Genomic DNA, 22,267 nt, shown 5'->3' with positions numbered 1-22,267 from the left:
ATGGGAGCAGGGTTGTGCTGAAGTGGCAAACCACGGGAAGGTCTGGGACCTGATTGCGTACAGACCGAAGGTGCTCCTTCTTCTCCAACCGTGGCTTCCTACCTAAGTTGTTGACAGGGCTCTTGACAACGTGCCATCCATCTCTCGCGCCACGACCCTCACCCCCTCCCTCCCTTCCCAGAACAAGGATAGGGTCCCTCTTGTTCTCACCTTTCACCTCACCAGCCTTCACATGCAAAGAATAATCCTCTGCCATTTTTGCCAACTCCAACACGACGCCACCACTAAACACATACCACCACCCCCCCACCCCCCACCGTCTGCATTCCGCAGAGATGGTTCTCTCCAGGACAACCTAGTCAACTCCTCCATCACACCTAACACCTCTTCCATCACACACGGCACCTTCCCATGCAATCGCAGAAGGCGCAACACCTGCCCCTTTACCTCTTCTAGGCTCACCATCCAAGGCCCCAAACACTCATTTCAGATTAAGCAGTGTTTCACTTTGTACCTCTTTCAATTTGGTCTATTGCATTCGTTGCTCCCAATGTGGTCTCCTCTATATCAGAGAGACAAAACGCCGACCGGGTGATCGCTTTGCTGAGCGCCTTCGGTCTGTACGCAATCAGGTCCTGGACCTTCCTGTGGCTTGCCACTTCAACACACAATCCTGCTCCCATGCCCACATGTCTGTCCTTGGCCTGCTGCAATGAGCCAGTGAAGCTCAACGCAAACTGGAGGAACAGCATTTCATCTTCCGACTAGGCACGTTACAGCCTGCCAGTCTCAACATTGAATTCAACAACTTCAGATGATTATCCCATCTCAACCCCTCTGTTTTCATTCTGCTCCGTAATTCTCTCCCTCAGGAATGTATTTACATGATGTTCATTACTTTTTACCTCGATCAGTTTGTCAACTCTGTACCCACATTATTACATCCTCTTTAATAAGTTGTGCATCTAATTTCTGTATGTGCCCATCAGGAAATATTTTATCAAATACCTTCTGAAAGTCATTACCTTGACCAAGCTCGTTGTAACTACAGAGACCGGAATCATCTTAGTCAGACAGATTTAACTTCAGCAAATCTACACCAGCGTGACCCTTGCTAGCCTGTGAATTTTTTTTTTCAGTGTATTGTCTCTAGTGGTTTGCAGGACTGAATGCTGGCAGTTGGTGGTTAGGTCTAAATTTTTTTGTACCGTTGTGACATGAGGTGAACTCCTGTTAATTAAACCCGAACACCCAGAAAAGCTCACCTTGTCTTGTAATGTGTTAGAATATGAGTGACAGAAAACTCCCAAATTCCATTATTTAAAAAAAATCTATTTATTTTTTAAATCTAAAAAGGGAACATAAACAACAGCTATTCACAACTCTAAACCTCCCTTTCTCCTAACTGCTTACTATCTGCCTCCAACTCTATAAAAATATACTGCTCCAATAAAGCGCTTATTAAAATGACATCAACTTAATTTCAAAACCACACAGCTGTTGTCGTCTTCGGTGTCTGTCTTCCTCCAGCTAAAGATCTCCCTGGGTCGTCTTTCTTTTTACCGAGAGTATGTTTCATATGAAAAGGTACCTTTGATAGAGAGTGTTTCCTAATTTCTTGGAGAGCAAGATGTTAGATCTCCAGGCTTATCTGTATCAATAGCAGTTGTCCCTCTCTTAAAAAGGGTCAGGACATGCCTTCAACGTCACAACAACTTCTCTCCCCCTCCCCCCCCCGCCCCTTAAGAAACAATTAACCATCATAATGAAAAGATGGCTTCACTTTTTTTTCTAATTCTCAATCACGTTACAATTAAATACATAGGTCATTAATCTAAGTTATACTTTTCACATATGTAACATTGGAATTGGTCAAATCTTATCTACACTTTTTCCTTATCATCTGCAACAATGCATCTGCATTACACTTTTACGACTTGCAACATGTACAATTTGTAAATTTAAAGAATGCAACATTAGACTCCAACGAGATACTCTCTTATTTTTGTCTTTAAATCTTTCCAAGAATGTAAAACATTGTGGTCAGTGTACACCACTGTCTCCAACACATTGTTTGTCACATCAACACGAAAACGTTGGAAGGCTAGGATCAAACTCAATAATTCTTTTTCAATGGTATAGTATTTGCTCTGATGAATGAGTTTCTTTGAAAAGTAGCCAATTGGCTGTTCAATTCCATCATCATCTTCTTGTAGCAGTACAGTTCCTACTCCTATATCGCTGGCATCAATTGCAACTTTGAAGGGTTTCAAAAACTTTGGTGTAGCTAAAACTGGTGCTGTGGTTAGTACTGCTTTTAAGTTCTCAAATGCCTCCTGGCATTGTTCTGTCCACCGAAATTGTGTTCTTGAGTAAATCTGTTAGCGGTGCCACCATGCTGCCGGAAATTTGGAATAAACTTCCAGTCGAATCCGCTTAGTCCCAAAAATCAAAGCACCTCTTTCTTTGAGGATGGTCATGGAAATTCCCCGATGGCCTTTGTCTTCACATTCCTTCAACATTCCATGATCGATGTTGTCCCAAAAACATCACCTCTGCCTTTGCAAATTCTGTTTCCTTTAAGTTTATTACCAGTTTTGCTTTTCGTAACCAAAGACCTCTGCCAACTGTACCATGTGATCTTCCCATGACTCGCTAAAGATCACTACATCATCCAGATAAACTATATAATTTGTTAAGCCAGCCACAACTCCGTTTATGAGTCTTCCTCAAACCTAGATGATCTCCAAGTGATAATTCATGTGCTACCCGTAACACCATCTGTCGGAAGCTACTGGTAACACAATCTGGTGCATTTCTGCCTATTTCGCTTCTGCACCAACCTACACGTGGTCCCCATCTCCAGCTCATCTACATAAGTTGTAAAATAATTTGCAGTCCCAACACCAATACCTGGGGCACATCACTAGTCACTGATTGCCAGCCAGAATAGCACTCTTTGCTTCCTGTTAGTCAACTAATCCTCTATCCATTCTAATACTTTGTCCCTAACACCATGATTAGATTCCCTACAGTATGGAAACAGACCCTTCGGCCCAACAAGTCTACACCAATCCTCTGAAGAGTAGTCCACCCAGACCCATTCCCCTACCTTATATTTATCCCTGACTAATGCACCTAACACTATGGGCAATTTAGCATGGCCAATTCACCTGAACTGCACATCTTTGGATTGTGGGAGGAAACCAGAACACCCGGAGGAAAACCACGCAGAACACGGGGAGAATGTGCAAGCTTCACAGTCACCCGAGACAGGAATTGAACCCAGGTCCCTTAACTTATGCAGCAGCCTCTTGTGCGACACCTTGTCGAAGGCCTTTTGGAAATCTAGTTACACTACATCCACTGGGTCCCCATTCTCCACCTTGCTCTTAATGTCTTCACAGAATTCCAAAAGATTTACCACTTGCAAATTCCCCTCCAAATCGCTCATTATCTAGACTGGGAAACGCACCACTGTTCCTTCAGTACTGCTGAGTAAAAATCCTGGAACACTCTTCCTCACAGCAAAGTCATTAGGGACATTTAAGCGACTACTGGACAAGCACATGGAGTGCAGTGAGTTGAAGGATGCATAGGTTAAGTTATTATTCTTTTACATTAGGATTAAACCTAGGCACAACATTGTGGGCCAAAGAGCCTGTTCTGTGCTGTACTTTTCTATGTTCTTATTATGGGTGTTCTAACACAAAGGACTGCAGCAGTTCAAGAAGGCAGCTCACTACCACCTCTCAAGGGCAACTTGGGATGGGCAATTAATACTGGCCCAGCCAGAGAAACCCATATCCTTGAATGAATAATAGTTAAGATAAAAATATTTACTTAATATACCTTCCAGCAAAATACATCATGCTCCACTTAAGCAATGTCCAGTACATGCTAAAGTAAAGCAGGTCTTAATCATGTACAAAAGTCACCATCCTTTCTACTACATTTCCAAATAATCAACTGGTGTACTGAAACTGAGGCAATTCATCTTTCTCTTTCACAGTCTCCCAAAATCTATCAACTTTCTTCCTCATTTCTTACAACCATCATGCAATCATTACAAATCTATCATCCTCATTTGTCATATTACAGAACAATGAAAATGTAACAAACAACAATGCAATGAAAAAAGTTTAGTGGTTAGGGTTGTGGCAAATGTTGGTCTAAAGAACCGAAGTCATCCAGCCAAATATTGGCATCTAAGAGTATACAGTAATAAAAGATAATATTCTGCTCTTAAGTCTGCATCACTTTCATAGTTAATATTCATTCTCAACACCATCTTGCCACTATGAAACCACATCCTAAACTACTGACCCTTATCTTGAAACATGTTAAAGAAAAATGCATCCTCAGGTCTCTTGGTGAGCAAATTCCAAACATTCACAAATCCTCCAACAAAATTCCCTTTCACCTTGGACTGACCAAATTAATCTAGGACTGTGACCCTGGTTCTGTACTCACCAAACACGAAGCACAACTATTTTGCCAGTGCCTTAAGATTTTATATATTTCAGAGATGCGCTTTCATCCTTCTAAACTCTAGGGAACACATGAATGCATTCAACCTTTCCACAAAGATTAATCCTAAATTCCAGAATTGGCAAATTGTACTGAAATCCTCTAAAGCTTAATTTAGAGGAGAAAATGCTTGAATCTATCATTAAAAGAAATAAAGAGATACCTAGATAGAAATTATCCTATCAAACTAATTTAATGGAATTTTTTTTAAGGACATTACAAATGTGGTGGACAACAGGGAACAAGTGGATGTTTGGATATTTGGGTTTCCACAGGGCATTCAACGTGCCACACAAAAGGTTGCTGCATAAGATTAGATGCACAGCGCTACGGGTAATCTATCAGCATGGACAGAGGATTGGTTAACTAACAGGAAACAAAGAATGAGGATAAATGGGTGTTTTTCAATGGCTAGTGATGTATTGGGACCACAATCGTTTTCAATCTATACAGCTGATTTGGAGATGGAGCCCAACTATTGTGTGTCAAAGTTTGCAAATCACACTAAGATGAGTCTGCAGAAGACTCCCGGTAGGTTGAGTGAGTGAACAAAGGTCTGGCAGATAAAATACAATGTTGGTAACTGTGAGGTCATCTATTTTGGTAGGAATAATAACAAAGTGAACTATGATTTAATGGTTGAGAGGGTTGGCTTATAAGGACAGATTGAGAAGACTGGAATTATATGCATTGGAATTTAAAAGAATGAGGGGGGATTTTACAGAAATATATTAAATTATGAAGGGAATAGATGAGATAGAAGCAGGGTGGCTGTTTCCACTGGCAGGTGAAACTAAAATAGGGGGCATAGCCTCAAAATAAGGAAGAGTAGATTTAGGACTGAGTTGAGGAGGAATTTCCTCTCCCAAAGAGTTGTGAATCTGTGGAATTCCCTGCCCAGTGAAGATTGACGCTTCCTCATTGAATGTCGTTAAGGCAAAGTTAGATCGATTTTGGAACAGTAAAGGTGAGCAAGCAGATATATGGACCTCAGTCTACAAAAAGATCAGCCATGGTTTTGCTGAATAGCAAAGAAGGCTCAATGGGCCAGATGGCTCCTACTACTTATGTTATGTGAAGCAACTACACCATTATTTATGTAAAGAGATTACTGTGCACATTACATCAGTATTGTCTTACAAAGGCCCTACATAATTGCAGTAAACCTATTTTTTCTCTGCTACTCCAATTAGGACATAATGGCATAAGAACTAGGAGTGGGCAATTCAGTTCCCCTTCCCTCACCTCACCCTAGTTCCAAACTTCCAGCTCAGCACTGTCCCCATGACTTGTCCGGACTTGTCCTACCTGCCTATCTCCTTTTCCACCTATCCACTCCACCCTCTCCTCCCTGACCTATCACCTTCATCCCCTCCCCCACTCACCCATCGTACTCTATGCTACTTTCTCCCCACCCCCACCCTCCTCTAGCTTATCTCTCCATGCTTTAGGCTCACTGCCTTTATTCCTGATGAAGGGCTTTTGCCCGAAACGTCGATTTCGAAGCTCTTTGGATGCTGCCTGAACTGCTGTGCTCTTCCAGCACCACTAATCCAGAATCTGGTTTCCAGCATCTGCAGTCATTGTTTTTACCTCGTTGAATTCAGCCTTTCAGGCTAGCTCCACCATCCAATTCAATCATGGCTGATTTCAGTTTGGCCTCAATTCCACTTTCCTGCCCACTCCCCATAACTCTTCAACTAATTAAAGATCTGTACATGTCCTCCTCAAATTTATTCAATGTCCAAGCATCCACCACATTCTGGAATAGCGAATTCCACAGATTGAGAAATAATTTTGTCTCATCGGTTTTAAATCTTTTCTAAAAGTATGACTTTGTGTTCTAGATTGCCTCACAAGAGGAGAAACATCCTTTCTGCATCTACTTTGTCAATCCCCCATCAACATTTTATATACCTCAGTTAGATCACCTCTTGTCTTTCTAAACCTTACACAGTATAGACTTAAGCTGCCAAAACTCTTCACAAGACAAACTCCTCTTCTCTTGGATAAATCTAGGGAATCTCCTCTAAACTGCCTCCAATCCAATTACATAAAACATTGGTTAAGTCACAGATGAAATATGGTTGTTACTCTATTATCAGAAGGAAATGATTATACTGGAGAGAGTACAGAGGAGATTCATCAGGGCGTTGTCTGGGATGAAAGGTTTCAGACGTGAGGAGGCTGGGTTTTTCCAAGGAATATTTGATGGGGAAAATGTTGAAGGGACTTCATGTTCAGTATGCTTGGAGCGCAAATCAGTAAGGAAACCCTTGCTCTGTATTTTGACCCCTTGTTGTTTGCATACCAAAAGTATTTAATGGGGATGGTGTCAAGGGAATTTTACTTTTAGTTTGCTTTTAGTTTTGAGAGTATGGGATGTATTTTCTCTGTGTTCAAACCGGTGATGTCACTGTCCCAGGAGTATTTGATGAAGACAGTACTGAGACAATCTCACTTTCATTTCAAGAGTTGAGGGAACTTTCATTACAGTTTAATTTTAGTTTGAGGAATAGAGGTAGCTTTACTCTGTACTCATCTGCATGCTGTCACTGTCTCAGGAATATTGGTTGGGGGCAGTGTTGAAGGAACTTTATCTTCTGTTCGCTTTCTGTTTAAAAGAGTAGATTAGATTACTTACAGTGTGGAAACAGGCCCTTTGGCCTAACAGGTCCACACCAAACCTGCGAAGAGCAATCCACCCAGACTCATTCCCCTACCATTTACCCCTTTGCCTAACACTATGGGCAATTTAGTATGGGCAATTCACCTATCCTGCACATTTTTGGACTGTGGGAGGAAACCAGAGCACCCAGAGGAAACCCACACAGTCACAGGGAGAATGTGCAAATTCCACACAGACAGTTGCCTGGGACGGGAATTGAACCCGGGTCTCTGGCGCTGAGAGGCAGAAGTGCCACCGTGCCGCCATAGAATATAGTTCACTTTACTCTGTATTTAATCCCATGCTATCCCTGTGTTTCTTGAGAATGGTATTATTTATTTCAGAGCGTGAGAAGGTTCACATCTGTATTCAACCCCATACTGTCCCTGGACGGGAACAGTGTCGAGGAAAGCTTACTTTCAGTTCAAAACAGTAAGGGAGCATTCCTTTCTCTTTAAAAGAGTAAGCTGAGTTTCTTTTCCTTTGAGCAGAGGTGGCCAAGGCAGGGTATCTGACTGACATATACAAAATGATAGGTATAGACAAGGTAGATCATGAGAATCGTTCAGCAACAGACAGCACAAGTTAAACGTGAGGAGTAAGTGGTTTAGAGGAGAACCAAGGAAACATATTTTCAACCAAAGGGTGGCAGAAATATGGAACACACTGTCTCACACACAAGGTGCTAAAAGCAGGTACTCTTGTAACATAAGCAGCTTTGGGACAAGCACTTAAACTGCCAAGGCATATAGGCTATGGAGCAAGAGTCTAAGAGTGTGGTACTAGAAAAGCACAGGGTAAAAACAAGGGCTGCACATGCTGGAAACCAGATTCTAGATTAGAGTGGTGCTGGAAAAGACACAGCAGTGCAGGCAGCATCTGAAAAGCAGGAAAATCAATGTTTAGGGCAAAAGCCCTTCACCAGGAATAGAGGATTAAGGGCTTTTGCCCAAAACGTCGATTTTCCTGCTCCTCGGATGCTGCCTGACCTGCTGTGCTTTTCCAGCACCACTCTAATCAAGAAACTGGAAAAACACAGCTGGTCAAGCAGCATCTAAGAAGCAAGCAAATCAACGTTTCAAGCATAAGCTCTTCATCAGGCTATGGACTAAGTGCAGATAAAATAGGATTAATGTAGCTTGGTGTTTATTGGTCAGCATAGATTTGGTGGGCTGAAGGACCTGTTTCTATGCTGTATGACTAGCCCTCTTCAAATAAAAGTACCAAAACCACATGCAATTATTCAGGTGCAGTCTCACTAATGCCTTGTAAAGCTGCAGCAATACTTCCCTACTTTTAAACCCTATTTCTTTAACAACAAGTGCCAAAATTCCTTTTGCCTTATTACCTGTTGTACTCTACTTACCAGTCTTCTGCAATTCATGCAAGATGACATTCAATCCCTTTGCACCAAAGCACTGTGAAGCAACTCTCCATTTAGGAAAGTTGCCTTTTTAATTCCTCCAAGCACAAAATGGATAGCCTCATGCTTATCCGCATAAACTCCAGCTGCCAAAGTTTGGCCCCTTCATCTAACCAATCCATACCCACTTGCAAAATTACTTACTTCTTTTCCCCACCTATTTTGTGGTTATCTGCAAATTTTGCTAGAGTACCTTCTATGCTGCATCCAAGTAAGGAAATTTGCCATCCTTATCTGGTCTGGCCTATACGCGACTCCAGACACACAGCAATGTGGCCGACTTTCAATTGCTCTCTGAAATGGCCTAGCAAGCCACTCAGTTATATCAATCACTACAAAGTGTCAACAAAGAAATGAAAGCAGATGGACCTCCAGGCATCGACCAAGGCACTGGAAAAGACAATGGCAGAGACATCCCTGGCAACTCTGCAAACTCGCCCTTCTAACTGGAAGAACTGTCTCTCAGACTTGTCAAGCAACAGCCTGACATCGGCTGTAAGGTATGTATGCGAGTATGACTATGTCCAGACCCAACACCACCACCACTCCAGGATATGTTGTGTCCGGCAAGACAGTCCCAACACAGTGCTATAAACTCAGCAAATAGTTACCCTGGGAGCCCATGAGGTCTAAAGGCTTCAGGTTAAACATGGACAAGGAAACCTCCTGCTGGATTACCACATACAGTCCTCACCCAGCTGGTGAATCATACTTTACCATGTTGAACAACAACTGGGGGATGCAGAGGATGGCAAGGGTACAAACTGTATTCTGGTTAGGAATGTTCACGACCAAGAGTGGCTTGGCAGCAACACTAAATTAAACTGCAGGAAAGGCAGATGAACTTAGGACACGATTAGGAACATAGACTGGGATATCACAGCAATTACAGAAACGTGGCTCAGGGATGGACAGGACTGGCAGCTTAGTGTTCCAGGGTACAAAAGCTATAGGAAGGTCAGAAAGGAGGGATGGGGGCAAGAGAGGAGGGAGAGTAGCATTTTTGATAAGGGATAGCATTACTGCTGTACTGGGGAGAGGGGGGGGGGGGGGAGAGAATATTTCTGGGAATACATCCAGAGAAGTTATTTGGGTGGAACAGAGAAATAAGAAAAGGATGATCACCTTATTGGGATTGTTATTATAAACCCACCCCAAGAGTCGACGGGGAATTGAGAAACACATTTGTAATGAGATTTCACTTATCCGTAAGAATAATATGGTGGTTATGGAAGGGGATTTTAACTTTCCAGTCTGGGACTGCCATAGTGTGAAAGGTTTAGATGGAGAGGAATCTGTTAAGGGTGTACAAGAAAATTTTCTGATTCAGTACGTGAAAGTACCTACTAGAGAAGGTGCAAAACTTGAACTACTCTTGGGAAATAAGGCAGGGCAGGTGACTGAGGTGTCAGTGGGAAAGGACTTTGGGTCCAGTGACCATAATTCTATTAGATTTAAAATAATGATGAAAAAGGATAGACCAGATCTAAAAGTTGAAGTTCTAAATTGGAGAAAGGCCAATTTTGACAGCATTAGGCAAGAACTTTCGAAAGCTGATTGTGGGCAGATGTTCATAGGTAAAGGGACGGCTGGAAAATGGGAAGCCTTCAAACATGAGATAACAAGAATCCAGAAAAAGTATATTCCTGTCAGAGTGAAAGGAAAGGAAAGGCTGGTAGGTATAGGGAATGCTGGATGACTACAGAAATTGAGGGCTTGGTTAAGAAAAAAAGGAAGCATATGCAAGGTATAGACAGGATAGATCGAGTGAATCCTTAGAAGAGTATAAAGGAAGTAGGAGTATACTTTAGAGAGAAATCAGGAGGGCAAAAAGGAGACATGACATAGCTTCGGCAAATAGAATTAAGGAGAATCCAAAGGGTTTTTACAAATACATTAAGGACAAAAGAGCAACTAGGGAGAGAAAAGGGCCCCTCAAAGATCAGCAAGGCAGCCTTTGTGTGGATCCGCAGACAATAGTGGAGATACTAAATGAGTAATGTGCATCAGTATTTACTGTGGAAAAGGATATGGAAGATATAGACTGTAGGGAAGTAGATAGCGACATTTTGCAAAATGTCCAGATTACAGAGGAGGAAGTGCTGGATGTCTTGAAATGGGTAAAGGTGGATAAATCCCCACATGGTTTGACCAGTTGCCTCATCTCCCCTCCCCCTAGGGTGGTTCAGTGGCTAGCACTGCTGCCTCACAGCGCCAGGGACCCGGGTTCAATTCCTGCCTCAGGCAACTGTCTGTGTGGAGGTTGCACAGTCTCCCAGTGTCTGAGAGGGTTTCCTCCGGATGCTCCAGTTTCCTCCCACAGTCCAAAGATGTGCCGGTTAGGTGAACTGGCCATGCTAAATTGCCCATAGTGTTAGGTGAAGGGGTAAATGTAGGGGAATGGGTCTGGATGGGCTGCTCTTCGGAGGGTCGGTGTGGACTTGTTGGGCTGAAGGGCCTGTTTCCACGCTGTAAGTAATCTAATCTAACCATAAAAGGGACATCAGGGGCAACATTTTAACACAGAGGGTGGTGCATGTGTGGAATGAGCTGCCAGAGGAAGTGGTGGAGGTTGGTACAATTACAGCATTTAAAAATGTATCTGGATGGGCATATGAATAGGAAGGGTTGAGGGGGATATGGGTCAAGTGCTTGAAAATGGGGCTAGATTAGGTTAGAATGTATGCTTGGCATGGACAACTTGGATTGAAGGATCTGTTTGCATGCTGTACATCTCTATGCCTCTACTGATCAAGCTGGCAGGGTATAAAAGATAGAGTTGTTAAACTGGGTGTGCAGCAGTTGGTGTGGGAACCAACAAGGGGGTAAAGCATACCTGTCCCCATCCTTACCAAGCTGACAGCTGCAAACCCAACTGTCCATGACAGTATTGGTGAGAGTGGCCAGTTCACAATCATTGTGGACAAAGTCCTACCTTCATGGGAATACCGTCCATCATGCTGTGTGGTACTATCACTACCACAAATGGGACAGACTTCAAACAAATTTATAGCAAATCTAGAGTGGGCATACATGAAACACTGTGGAACATCAACAGCACAATCTGCAACCTGTGGCCCAGCAGATGCCCCACTCAATCATTCCTATTAGGGGATCAACCTTGGTTCAATGAAAAATGCATGAAAGTGCAGGACGCATGCCAAGAGCAACACCATGCACACCTAAAAATGAGGTGTCAACCTGGTGAAACTACCAAACATGACTAGTTGTGTGTCAACGAGCACAAGCAGCAAGTGATAGACTTAGCAATCCTACAACCAGTGTATCAGATCGAAGATCTACAGCTGTGAATGGTAGGGGACAATTTTGAAACTCACTGGCAGAGAAGGCTCCATAGATATCCTCATCCTTAATGATGGAAGAGCCCAATACACCAGTGCAAAAAATAAAGCTGAAGCATTCGCAGCAATCTTAGGTCAGAAGTGCCAAGTGGATGATCCATTTCAGCCTCCTCCAGTGTTCCCCAGTATCACAGATGTCAGGCTTCAACCAGTTCGATTCACTCCACATAATTCAAATGGTTGGAGGGACTAGATATTGTAAAGGATATGGATCCTGACAATATCTTTGCATTAGCACTGAAGATTTGAGCTCCAGAACTTTCCGCTCCCCTGGCTAAGCTCTTCCAGTACACTTACAACATTAGCATCTACCCGACAATGTAGAAAATGGACCAGATATGTCCTGTACACAAAAAGTAGGACAATTACTGCCCCATCAGTACATTCAATCATCAGCAACATGATGGAATATGTCATCAACAGTGTTATCAAGCACCACCAGCTCAGCAATAACCTGCTCACTGATGCCCAGTTAGGGCTCTGCCAAGGCCACTAAGCTCCTGACCTCGTTAGAGCCTTGATTCAAACATGGACAGAAGATTCTGAATTCCAGAGGTGAGATGAGAGTAACAACATTGACATCAAGGCTGTATTTGACTGAATGTGACATTAAGGAGCTCTAGCAAAACTAGAATCAAGGGTATCAGGAGGCAAACTTACTGCTGGTTGGAGACACTAGCACATAGGAAGATTGTTATTGTTGTTGAAGATCAGTCATCTCTCTAAGAATTCCTCAGGGTTCTATCCTAAGCCCAACCATCGTCCATCCATCATAAGTTCTGAAGCGGGAATGTTCACCAATGATTACACAATATTCAGAACCATTTACAATTTCAGATATTTAAGCAGTCCATGTTCAAATACAACATCCAGGCTTGGGCTGAAAAGTAGCACACCACACAAATGAATCTCCCAGTAACAACATTCTTGGGGTTACCATTGACCAGAAACTCAACTGGACTCAACACAAAAAAACACAGGTCAGAGGCTAAGAATACTTCAATAAGTAATTCACCTCTTGATTTCTCAAAACCTGTCCACCATCTATAAAAGCACAAGTCTGATGCAAAATGGAATACTCCCCACTTGCTGGATGGGGACAGCTCCAACACACAAGATTGACACCAGTTCTCGTCACCCAGTTATAAGGATACTATTAAGCTCAAGAGGGTTCAGAAGAGATTTACCAGGATGCTGCCAGGTATGGAAAGTTTGAGTTATACAGAAAGGCTGGAGAGGGGCTGGGATTTTTCTCACTGGAGTGGAGGAGGTTGGGAAGTCACCTCATACAAGTTTATAAAATAATGAGGGTTATTGATAGAGTGAATGGTAGTTGTGTTTTCCCGAAGATGGGGGATTTCAAGATTAGGTGGCACATTATTAAGGTGAGTGAAGAGAGGTTTAAAAAAAAAGACACGATGGGCACACTTTTTACATAGAGGGTGGTTTGCATGTGGAATGAACTTTTTGGATAAGTGGTGAATGTGGGTACAGTTACATCATTTAAAAGATATTTGGAGAAGTAGAAGAATATCAAAAGTTTGGAGGGATATGGGCCAGAAGCAGGCAGGTCAGATTAGTTTATTTTGGGATTGTCAGCGGGGACTGGTTGGACCGAAGGGTCTGTTCCCATGCTGTATGACTTTTTGACTCTATGACGGAGCTTCTTGTTTGAATGGCATTACATCCATAAACACCCACTCCCTCCACCACTGATGCTCAATAGCAGCAATGTGTACTTCAAGGTGCACTGTAAAAACTCAAAGATGCTTAGACAGCACCTTCCAAATCCATGACCACTTGCATCAAGGAGGACAAGGGTAGCATGTACCTGGGAACACAAACATGTGCAAGTTTCCCTCCAAGCCACTCACTGTCCTGATTTGGAAATATATTGCCTTACCTTCAATGTCGCTGGGTCAAAATCCTGGAATTCCCTCTCCAAGAGCCTTGAGAGTCAGCCTACAGCATAATAAGTGCAGCAGTTCAAGAAGGTAGCTCACCACCACCTTCTCAAGGGCACCTAGGGAGAGGCAATGAGCGGTAGCCAGCCAGTAACACTCACATCTCATGAAAAGAATAAGAAACTGTTTGGTGTTGATAGATCGACAATGTCATCAGGGTAGGTGGTGAGATTTCTCTGGTTTTGACTCAGCAACATTAAAAAGGATAGCAATATATTTCCAAGTCAGGATGGTGAACATCTGGTAGGTTCCCATGCATCTGATGTTCTTCTCCCACTCAGGGTAGTGGTCCTGGGATTGTAATCAAATGGCCTCCTTCTGCACCATAATAATTGATTATTTAAAGCCTCAAATATCTGCAGTGTATCTTATAGATGGTATGTATTGCTGCTACTTAGGTCAGTGCTAGAGGGAATGAATATTTACAGATATGGTGCCAATCAAGTGGGCTGCTTTGTCCTGGATAGTGTTCATGAGCTTGTGCTGATGGAGCTGCACTCAGCCAGGCAAATGGGGAGGCATTCCATCACACTCCTGATTTGTGGCTTATAGATGGTACAGAGGCTTTGAGAAGTCAGGAGGTGAGTTACACACTGCAATATTGTTTGCTTCTGACCTGCTCTTGTAACCACTGCATCTTCATGGGTGAGTCCAGTTCATTTTCTGATCAGTGGTAATCCCCAAGATGTTGGCAGTGGAATTTTAATGATGGTCACGCCATTGAATGTCAAAGGGTATTGATTGTCTCTTAATGGAGATGTGTCAGGCATTTGCATGCCACAAATAGAGTCATAGAGATGTACAGCATGGAAATAGACCCTTCGGTCCAACTCGTCCATGGTGGTGCAGTCTAATTGGAGTTGGCGGAAGTGTTTAAGAATAGTACGTTGGATGCGGAGTCTGGTGAGGGTAGGTGAGGACAAGGGGAATCCTGTCTTCTTTATGTTTCGAGAGGGGTGAGGTTTAGAGCAATGGAGCGGGGAATGGAGGAGGTGCAGTAGAAGGGATAATGTATGTTGTCCAAAATAGGTGGACATCTTGGATGCTTGAGAGTGGACTGTCTCCTGTCTGAGCAGATGCAGTGGAAATAGAGGACCTGGGAGAGTGGGATGGAGTTCTTGCAGAAAACTGGGTGGGAGAAGATGTAGTCCAGGTAGTTATGGGAGTCTGGATTTATAGTAAATGTCCATCTGGATTCATGGTATTGCAGCATATGCAATTTCTTTGCCCCTTTGGAAGTGAAGGGCAAGGGTAGGAGTCCAGGGATCCCTGGATGTAAAAGGAAATTGAGAATTTGAGAAAGAAAAAGAAGGAAGCATATGTCAAATACAATGCATTAAAAACAAGGAAAATTGTGGGGCTTATTAGAAACTAGGGGAGCAACCTGTATGGTGATATATCCTTGGTGATTGGGTCCGTTTGGCTCTTAACTTTTGGACCAGCCTTCAGTGAGGAACCTTGTCAAAGGCCCTAATGAAGTCCATGCAGACCATATCAACTGCATTGCCCTCACCAAATGTTTAGTCACCTTTTCAAAAAAACTCAACTGAATTAGTCAGACAGGATACATCTCTGACAAATCTGTGCCATCTCTGATCAATCTCTTTCCAAGTGTTGATTAATCCAGTCACTCAGATTTTTTTCAGTAATTTCTCTACCACTGACATCAGACTAATTGGCCTATGTTCTTCTGGAACAAAAGAAACACTAACTATTCTCCAGTCATCTGGTACATTACCTGTAGCCAGTGAAGTATTAAATATCTCTGCCAGGGCTCCAGCAAGCTTTTCTTTTGCCTCCACTGGGGATCTATGTACCTTTATGCCCACTGAAACGTCTAATATACCCTCCTTAATATTTTACAACCTCACAATGCCAATAGAAATCCCTAACTACAATGCTGTTCTCCTTTGTGAATACAGATATGAAATAGTCGTTCACCCACATCCTCTGGTTCCATACAGGTTGCTCCCCTAGTTACTAATAGGCCCCACAATTTTCCTTGGTAATTCTCTTAATATACATATAAAATGCCTCAGGGTTTTCCTTAATCCTTCTGCCAAAGATATTTCGTGGCTCCTCTTTGCCCTCCTAAACTTTTTTTTTTAAAAAGCAAACCTACAGTCTCTATACTTTTGACAAGAGTCCTGTTTTTAATGCATTGTATCTGACATATGCTTCCTTCTTTTTCCTTTCTCAAATTCTCAATTTCCTTTTACATCCAGGGATCTCTGGACTCCTGCCCTTGCCCTTCACTTCCAAAGGGGCAAAGAAATTGCATATGCTGCAATACCATGAATCCAGATGGACATTTACTATAAATCCAGACTCCCATAACTACCTGGACTACATCTTCTCCCACCCAGTTTTCTGCAAGAACTCCATCCCACTCTCCCAGGTCCTCTATTTCCACTGCATCTGTTCAGACAGGAGACAGTCCACTCTCAAGCATCCAAGATGTCCACCTATTTTGGACAACATACTTTATCCCTTCTACTGCACCTCCTCCATTCCCCGCTCCATTGCTCTAAACCTCACCCATCTCGAAACATAAAGACGACAGGATTCCCCTGGTCCTCACCTACCCCCACCAGTCTCCGCATCCAACGTACTATTCTTAAACACTTCCGCCAACTCCAATTAGACTGCACCACCAAGAACATCTTCCCTCTCCACCCTTCTCTGCCTTCCGCAAGAACCATTCTCTTCATCAATCCTTGATTTGCCCCACTTTCCCCATTAACCCCCTTGAACCCCCAGGTACTTTCCCCTGCAAACGTAAAAGATGCAAAACATGCTGGCACACCACCACCACATCCCCCGCATCTCTATCCAGGGCCCCAACAGTCCTTCCAGATGAGACAGAGGTTCACCTGCCTCTCTTCCAACCTAGGGGAGAAAGTGAGGACTGCAGATGCTGGAGATCAGAGCTGAAAATGTGTTGCTGGAAAAGCGCAGCAGGTCAGACAGCATCCATGGAGCAGGAGAATCGACGTTTCGGGCATAAGCCCTTCTTCAGGAAGAGCTTATGCCCGAAATGTCGATTCTCCTGCTCCTTGGATGCTGCCTGACCTGCTGCGCTTTTCTCTTTCAACCTAGTTTACTGTATCTGATGGTCCCAATATGGTCTTCTCTATATCAGGGAGACCAAACTCGGGTCATGTTTCGCCAAGCATCTTAGCCAGACCAGCAGGGGCCAACCTGACCCCACCCATTTTAATTGCCCTTCCCACTCCCTTTCCAACACGCTCATCCTTGGCCTCCTCCATTGTCACGTGAATCAGACCGCAGATTAAAGGAACAAAACCTCATCTTCCGCCTGAGCAGCCTAAAGCCTGGAGGACTCAACATGGAGTTCTCCCTTCCCAGCCCCCGACTCCCATCCCAGCTCCCCCCTCCTCCCTTCCATTCCTCTCATCAACCCTTCCTTCAAGCCACCAACCGGATTCATTCTTCCCATTGACCAACCAAATTGTATCCTCTATGTTCATCTATTCCTAACTCACCACGTCGCTTTATCTTCTGCTCACCTTACACCCACCCCCAACCCTGAAGAGTATTAGCATGGATAGATGACTGGCTATCTAATAGAAAACTGAGTTTAACAAGGAGGGCATTTTAATGTTGTTGACCTGCAACTAGTGACGTGCCACAAAATCTGTGTTGAAGTCAAAACCACATAGTATATAACAATGACCCGAATAAGCAATATGAATGTATTATAACCAAGTTTGCGAATAATACAAAAATAAGTGGAAAGGCAATAATGAGAGTGACAAAGAGTCTGCAAAGGGATATCAACTGGTTAAGCAAGTTTGCATAAATTTGGCAGATGGAATGTAATGTACAGAAATGTGAGGTGATCCCAGCACACAGGGATTTGGGAATCTTCATGCTTAAACCACAAAAGGCTCGCATACAACTTCAACAAATAACAGGGATAGCAATTTTTACACTCCATTCCCTCTGAAATAAATCACATTGAATCTGCTGCACCATTCAACGGGCTGAATGGCCTACTGATCCTCTTATGTCTGATGGTCTTACCCATCCTAACAAGCAGGACCAAGCTGAAAACAATTTTTTTTCTACTTTTTTTTATATAAATGCACTGAACATTCAACCCCCAACTGTTTAAGGATTGTAAAACCTCATCAGCAACGGATGTATACAAACAGACTGCCAAACGTTGTGATACAAAGTCCACAAAGACAACCTTGCTAACAAAACTAAAACTTAAAAAACACAAAATATAAATTAAAGTTGTAATTATACATCGTTCCTAATATCCTGAAAACTTAACTATCTCCACAGACCTGTTGAGTTTTACTAGCCTTTGCTATTTTCACACCCAATTTCCATCATCTGTGGCATTTTATTTTAGCAACATGGTTACTTATGTAGACCGTTTCTGATCACTGTTTTAAAACAATCTTCTCAGACATATGACACATTGACGTAACAAGTACAACCTGAATCCAAACTTTCTGGCCTAGAAGTAAGGATACTACCACTACACCACAACAGCCCATATTGAGAATCCCAATCACCTGGCATATTCAATTTACAAACAAGCAAAAGTCAACTTTACAATTAGGTTAATGTTATACCAATAGCACGTTACTGTCATTTTTTTTCCTCTGCTGCACATAAAGAATTACATTTAGAACAACAGTGACGAGGGTAAACTTTGCTTCCCTTCTCCCACAATCTTTAAACATAAGCTTTACCTAAGCCATGTACTGATGTCTTGTTACTGCCCCCCCCCCCCCCCAATATTTTCACTGTAGGTCTCAGCCTTTCATTCACAAATGAAATAACTTTCAACTAAAATACATTACCCGGAAATACATACAGTGGGTTTACAGACTCTTGAGAAAATGCTTTGGTGGTCTGAGCTATGCACTTCCACATATTTCACATATTAAAGTACATGGGAAATCAGGAAAGTTGGAAGAAAATACAAGAACTGAAAAGGCTTAAAACAAAATGGGTTCATGCCTTTTCCTGGTCAATATGCACGAAGTTGCTTTATTCACGTACAAGGTCACGCCGTTTTCTCTGTAAAAATGAAATGGCTTTCAAATCACGCCGTCTTCAGCGTCGCCAGTTTGATGGGGCGGGGGTGGTGGTGAAGATACGAACATCAACAAACGCGTCTTTAATTGAATTGACAAATATCAAGCCTGCTTTTCCCTCTTTCCACATCCAGAAACCTGCATTTCCCACTCGTGTCATTGTCGCTCAACCAAGCTTGATGTCTCTCCGGGCCCCCCCCAATCCCCTTTCTCATTGCTGATTGGTTAGTCTCAGCGACCGCCTCTGCCGATTGGTGCAAACGTGCGTCAATCACCGCCTCACGCGGACAACTCGGGTAGGTTGAACTAACGGCCCGACTCCAAGCTTCTCTCCCCACCCCCCACTCCCACCTCCGCCTCTCTCCCTCCCTGTCAATGGTTCACCGCCAGGACATTGGGAAGCGGCAACCATGGACAAGGACACTCCGGAGAAAACAACAAAAGTAAATATCGCCCGTCGGGCCTGTTTAATGTCAGAATCCATCCCGCCGCCCGGGTCCTTCCTACCTTCAACGGCGGAGCTACTTTCCATGAAGCCCTCAACATTTTCCCTTAAGCTCTCGACGGTTTTATGTTCTTCGATGAAGGAAAGTACTCCGCTGTACCGGATCAGTACATTTTTGAATTTTAAAAAAACATACACAGAGATTAAGGTGCAGCCTACAACCTCACTCTCCCTCTGAGGCGGGAGTGACCGTGTTGACCGCTTTCCGTCTGATAGAGGCTGCGCCACACCAACGCGCATGCGCCCGCACCCGCTGCTCAATCTAACTTGATCCTGGCATTCCCACAACCAACCTTGATAGCTGCTAAAGATACAGTTTCTCTTTACAGGTCTCCTGTGGTGCAGTGTTCCCATCTCCACCTCTGAGCTAGTAGCATCCAGTTCAAGTCTTATCTGATCGAGAGAGAGAGACCTGTGAGCTCTGCTATGTCTGCAATCTGACGAGTGACTTGCCCATTGGGAATCATTACCCACTCCACCCCACCCCTGTACTGAGATGCTACCTACCCCTACCTAATCCATCAAAACCTCCAAGGATAATTTTATAACACAGAAATTAAGTCATAAGACGTCGGAGAAGAAGTAGGTCATTGGGCTCATCAAGTTTGTCCTGCCATTCAATTAGGTCATAGCTGATCTGATCATTCTCAATTCCAATTTCCTGTTTAATCCTCATAGCCTTTTATTCTGTGACTGAATAAAATGTATCTCAGCCATTAATATACTTAATAAGCCAGCCTCAATAACTCTCTGTGGTAAAGAATTTTCCAGATTATATTCTCTTTGGCATGTATTCCAATACCACCTCACTCTAAGAGCCATGTCCATTTAATGCCAGTGCCCTGACATTTTCTCTCTACCTCTTTTAAGATTATTCAAGTACTTATTTACCTGTACTTGTAAGTTTTGATAAATTCTGCTTCACCACTGGTTCCTTCATCCGAGGAAATAAAATAAGGGCTGCTGAGACTAATGGGTAAGGTTGGGTTACTTACTATCACCTTCTCAAAGGCAACTAAGGATACTCAATAAATTAGTGAGTTTTGAGAAAATTTGTAGCTCAGGTTGAGGTTCTGGATGTAGGTTTGCTCGCTGAGCTGGAAGGTTAATTTTCATGAAAATGAACCTTCCAGCTCAGCGAGCAAACCTATATCGAGATGCTCAATAAATGCTAGCCCACCAGTGAACCCGACATAGTCCCATTTGCCTGCATTTGGCACATATCCTTCTAAACCCGTCCTATTCATATACCTATCCAGATGCTTTTAAATGTTGTAATTGTACCAGGCTCTATCATACACCTCATAGATGAATATTGAACAAAAAAAGTGGAACTGAGGAACGTTAAAGCCACAATAGGTGTCATATATAGATCTCTTGGTAGTGGCTCAGAAGTGCTAAATTGTACAAATGTTTAAGTTACACAACTATGTAGCAAAGGCAGAGTAGACTTATTGGGGGATTTTGATCTTAACATAGACTGGAAGAAACAGACAAGCACCTGCTAGGATTGTTGTGAATTTCTAGATAGTTTTTGGGATAGTTTCTTATATCAATATGTTTTGGATTCAACAAGAGGGCAAACAATATTGGATCTAGTAATGAGCAATGAGTTTCATTTAGTCAGTGACCTACTTGATCGTGAGCATTTGTCAAATAGTGATCATAATACCACTGAGTTTCATGTAGCATTTGTAAGAGATAAACCAAGATCAGATACTAGAATTTTGGATTTAAAGACTTTCAAGGGATGAGGCAGAGATTGTCCACAGTAAACTGGGAACCTCTGCTAATACATAAAACAGCTGAAGAACAGAGGAAGGAGTTCAAAGAAACATTTAATGCAATTTGGAAACAGTTTACACCCATAAGGAGGAAAATCTACATATCATTAAAAAAACATAATCATGGATATTTAATGAGGCAAGGGACAGCATAAAATTAAAAGTGACTTATAAAACACAAAGAAAGTACAGATCCCACACAGAATGGGACAAATACAAAGACCAACAAAGAGTCACAAAGCAACAGCTAGCTAGACCATTTATTGCCCACCCTTAATTGCCATGAGGACAGTCAAGAATGAATCACATTGCTGTGGTCTGGAGTCATATGTAAGCAGATAAGGACAACAGTTTCCTCCTTAAAGGACATCAGTGAATTAGATGGGGTTTTCCTGACAATCAGCGATGGTTTCATAGCCATCATTAAATTTTTAATTTCAGATTTTCTTTTTATTTAATTCAATTCTAGCATTTGCTTTGACAAGATTTGAACCCAGTCCCCAGAACATTACTTAGGTCTCTGGATTAATAGTCTGATAAAAATGCCACTGGGCTGTTGCCTCATCAACTAACCGCAAAAATGACCAGGAGCTTCCAGTTGCCTACTACTTGAATACACCACCCTGCTCCCATGCCAACATTTCTGTCTCAGGCCTCCTGCAGTGCTCCAGCAAAACTCAACTCAAGTTGGAGGAACAACACTTCATCTTCTGCTAAGGCACCTTACAGTCTTTGGGACTCAACATCGAGTTGAACAGTTTCAGAATATGAACACCCTCTTTCTCGTCTATTACCTATCCCCAAAACCCCAGGTCCTGTCATGAAATACATTGCATTCAGCACAACCAATATATTTTAAATCTTTCATAGTCCCCACTATCACCTATAAAGTGATTTAGCATTGATGCTGGCACTTTAGCCCACCATGTGTATTTCAAACTTCAAACACCAAA

At 42.8% G+C, this 22,267-nt stretch overlaps 1 protein-coding gene across 4 annotated transcripts in view; it reads right to left on the bottom strand.

Annotated features, from left to right (window-relative positions):
- The window catches only part of immt (inner membrane protein, mitochondrial (mitofilin)), a 72,586-nt gene extending 52,834 nt beyond the window's left edge, over nucleotides 1-19,752 (bottom strand). For all 4 annotated transcript variants that reach the window (XM_043705210.1, XM_043705121.1, XM_043705267.1 and 1 more), the window contains exon 1: nucleotides 19,533-19,752. In XM_043705210.1, the coding sequence (XP_043561145.1) occupies nucleotides 19,533-19,571 (39 nt within the window). In that variant the 5' untranslated portion in view covers nucleotides 19,572-19,752. The remainder of the gene's footprint in view (nucleotides 1-19,532) is intronic.
- Between the last annotated feature and the right edge of the window lie 2,515 nt (nucleotides 19,753-22,267).

Source organism: Chiloscyllium plagiosum, chromosome 1 (assembly GCF_004010195.1).
Source record: "Chiloscyllium plagiosum isolate BGI_BamShark_2017 chromosome 1, ASM401019v2, whole genome shotgun sequence".
NCBI classification, from domain to species: Eukaryota; Metazoa; Chordata; class Chondrichthyes; order Orectolobiformes; family Hemiscylliidae; genus Chiloscyllium; species Chiloscyllium plagiosum.
Note: the sequence above shows the minus strand (reverse complement) of the source record. Positions and strands in the feature narration are given on the sequence as shown.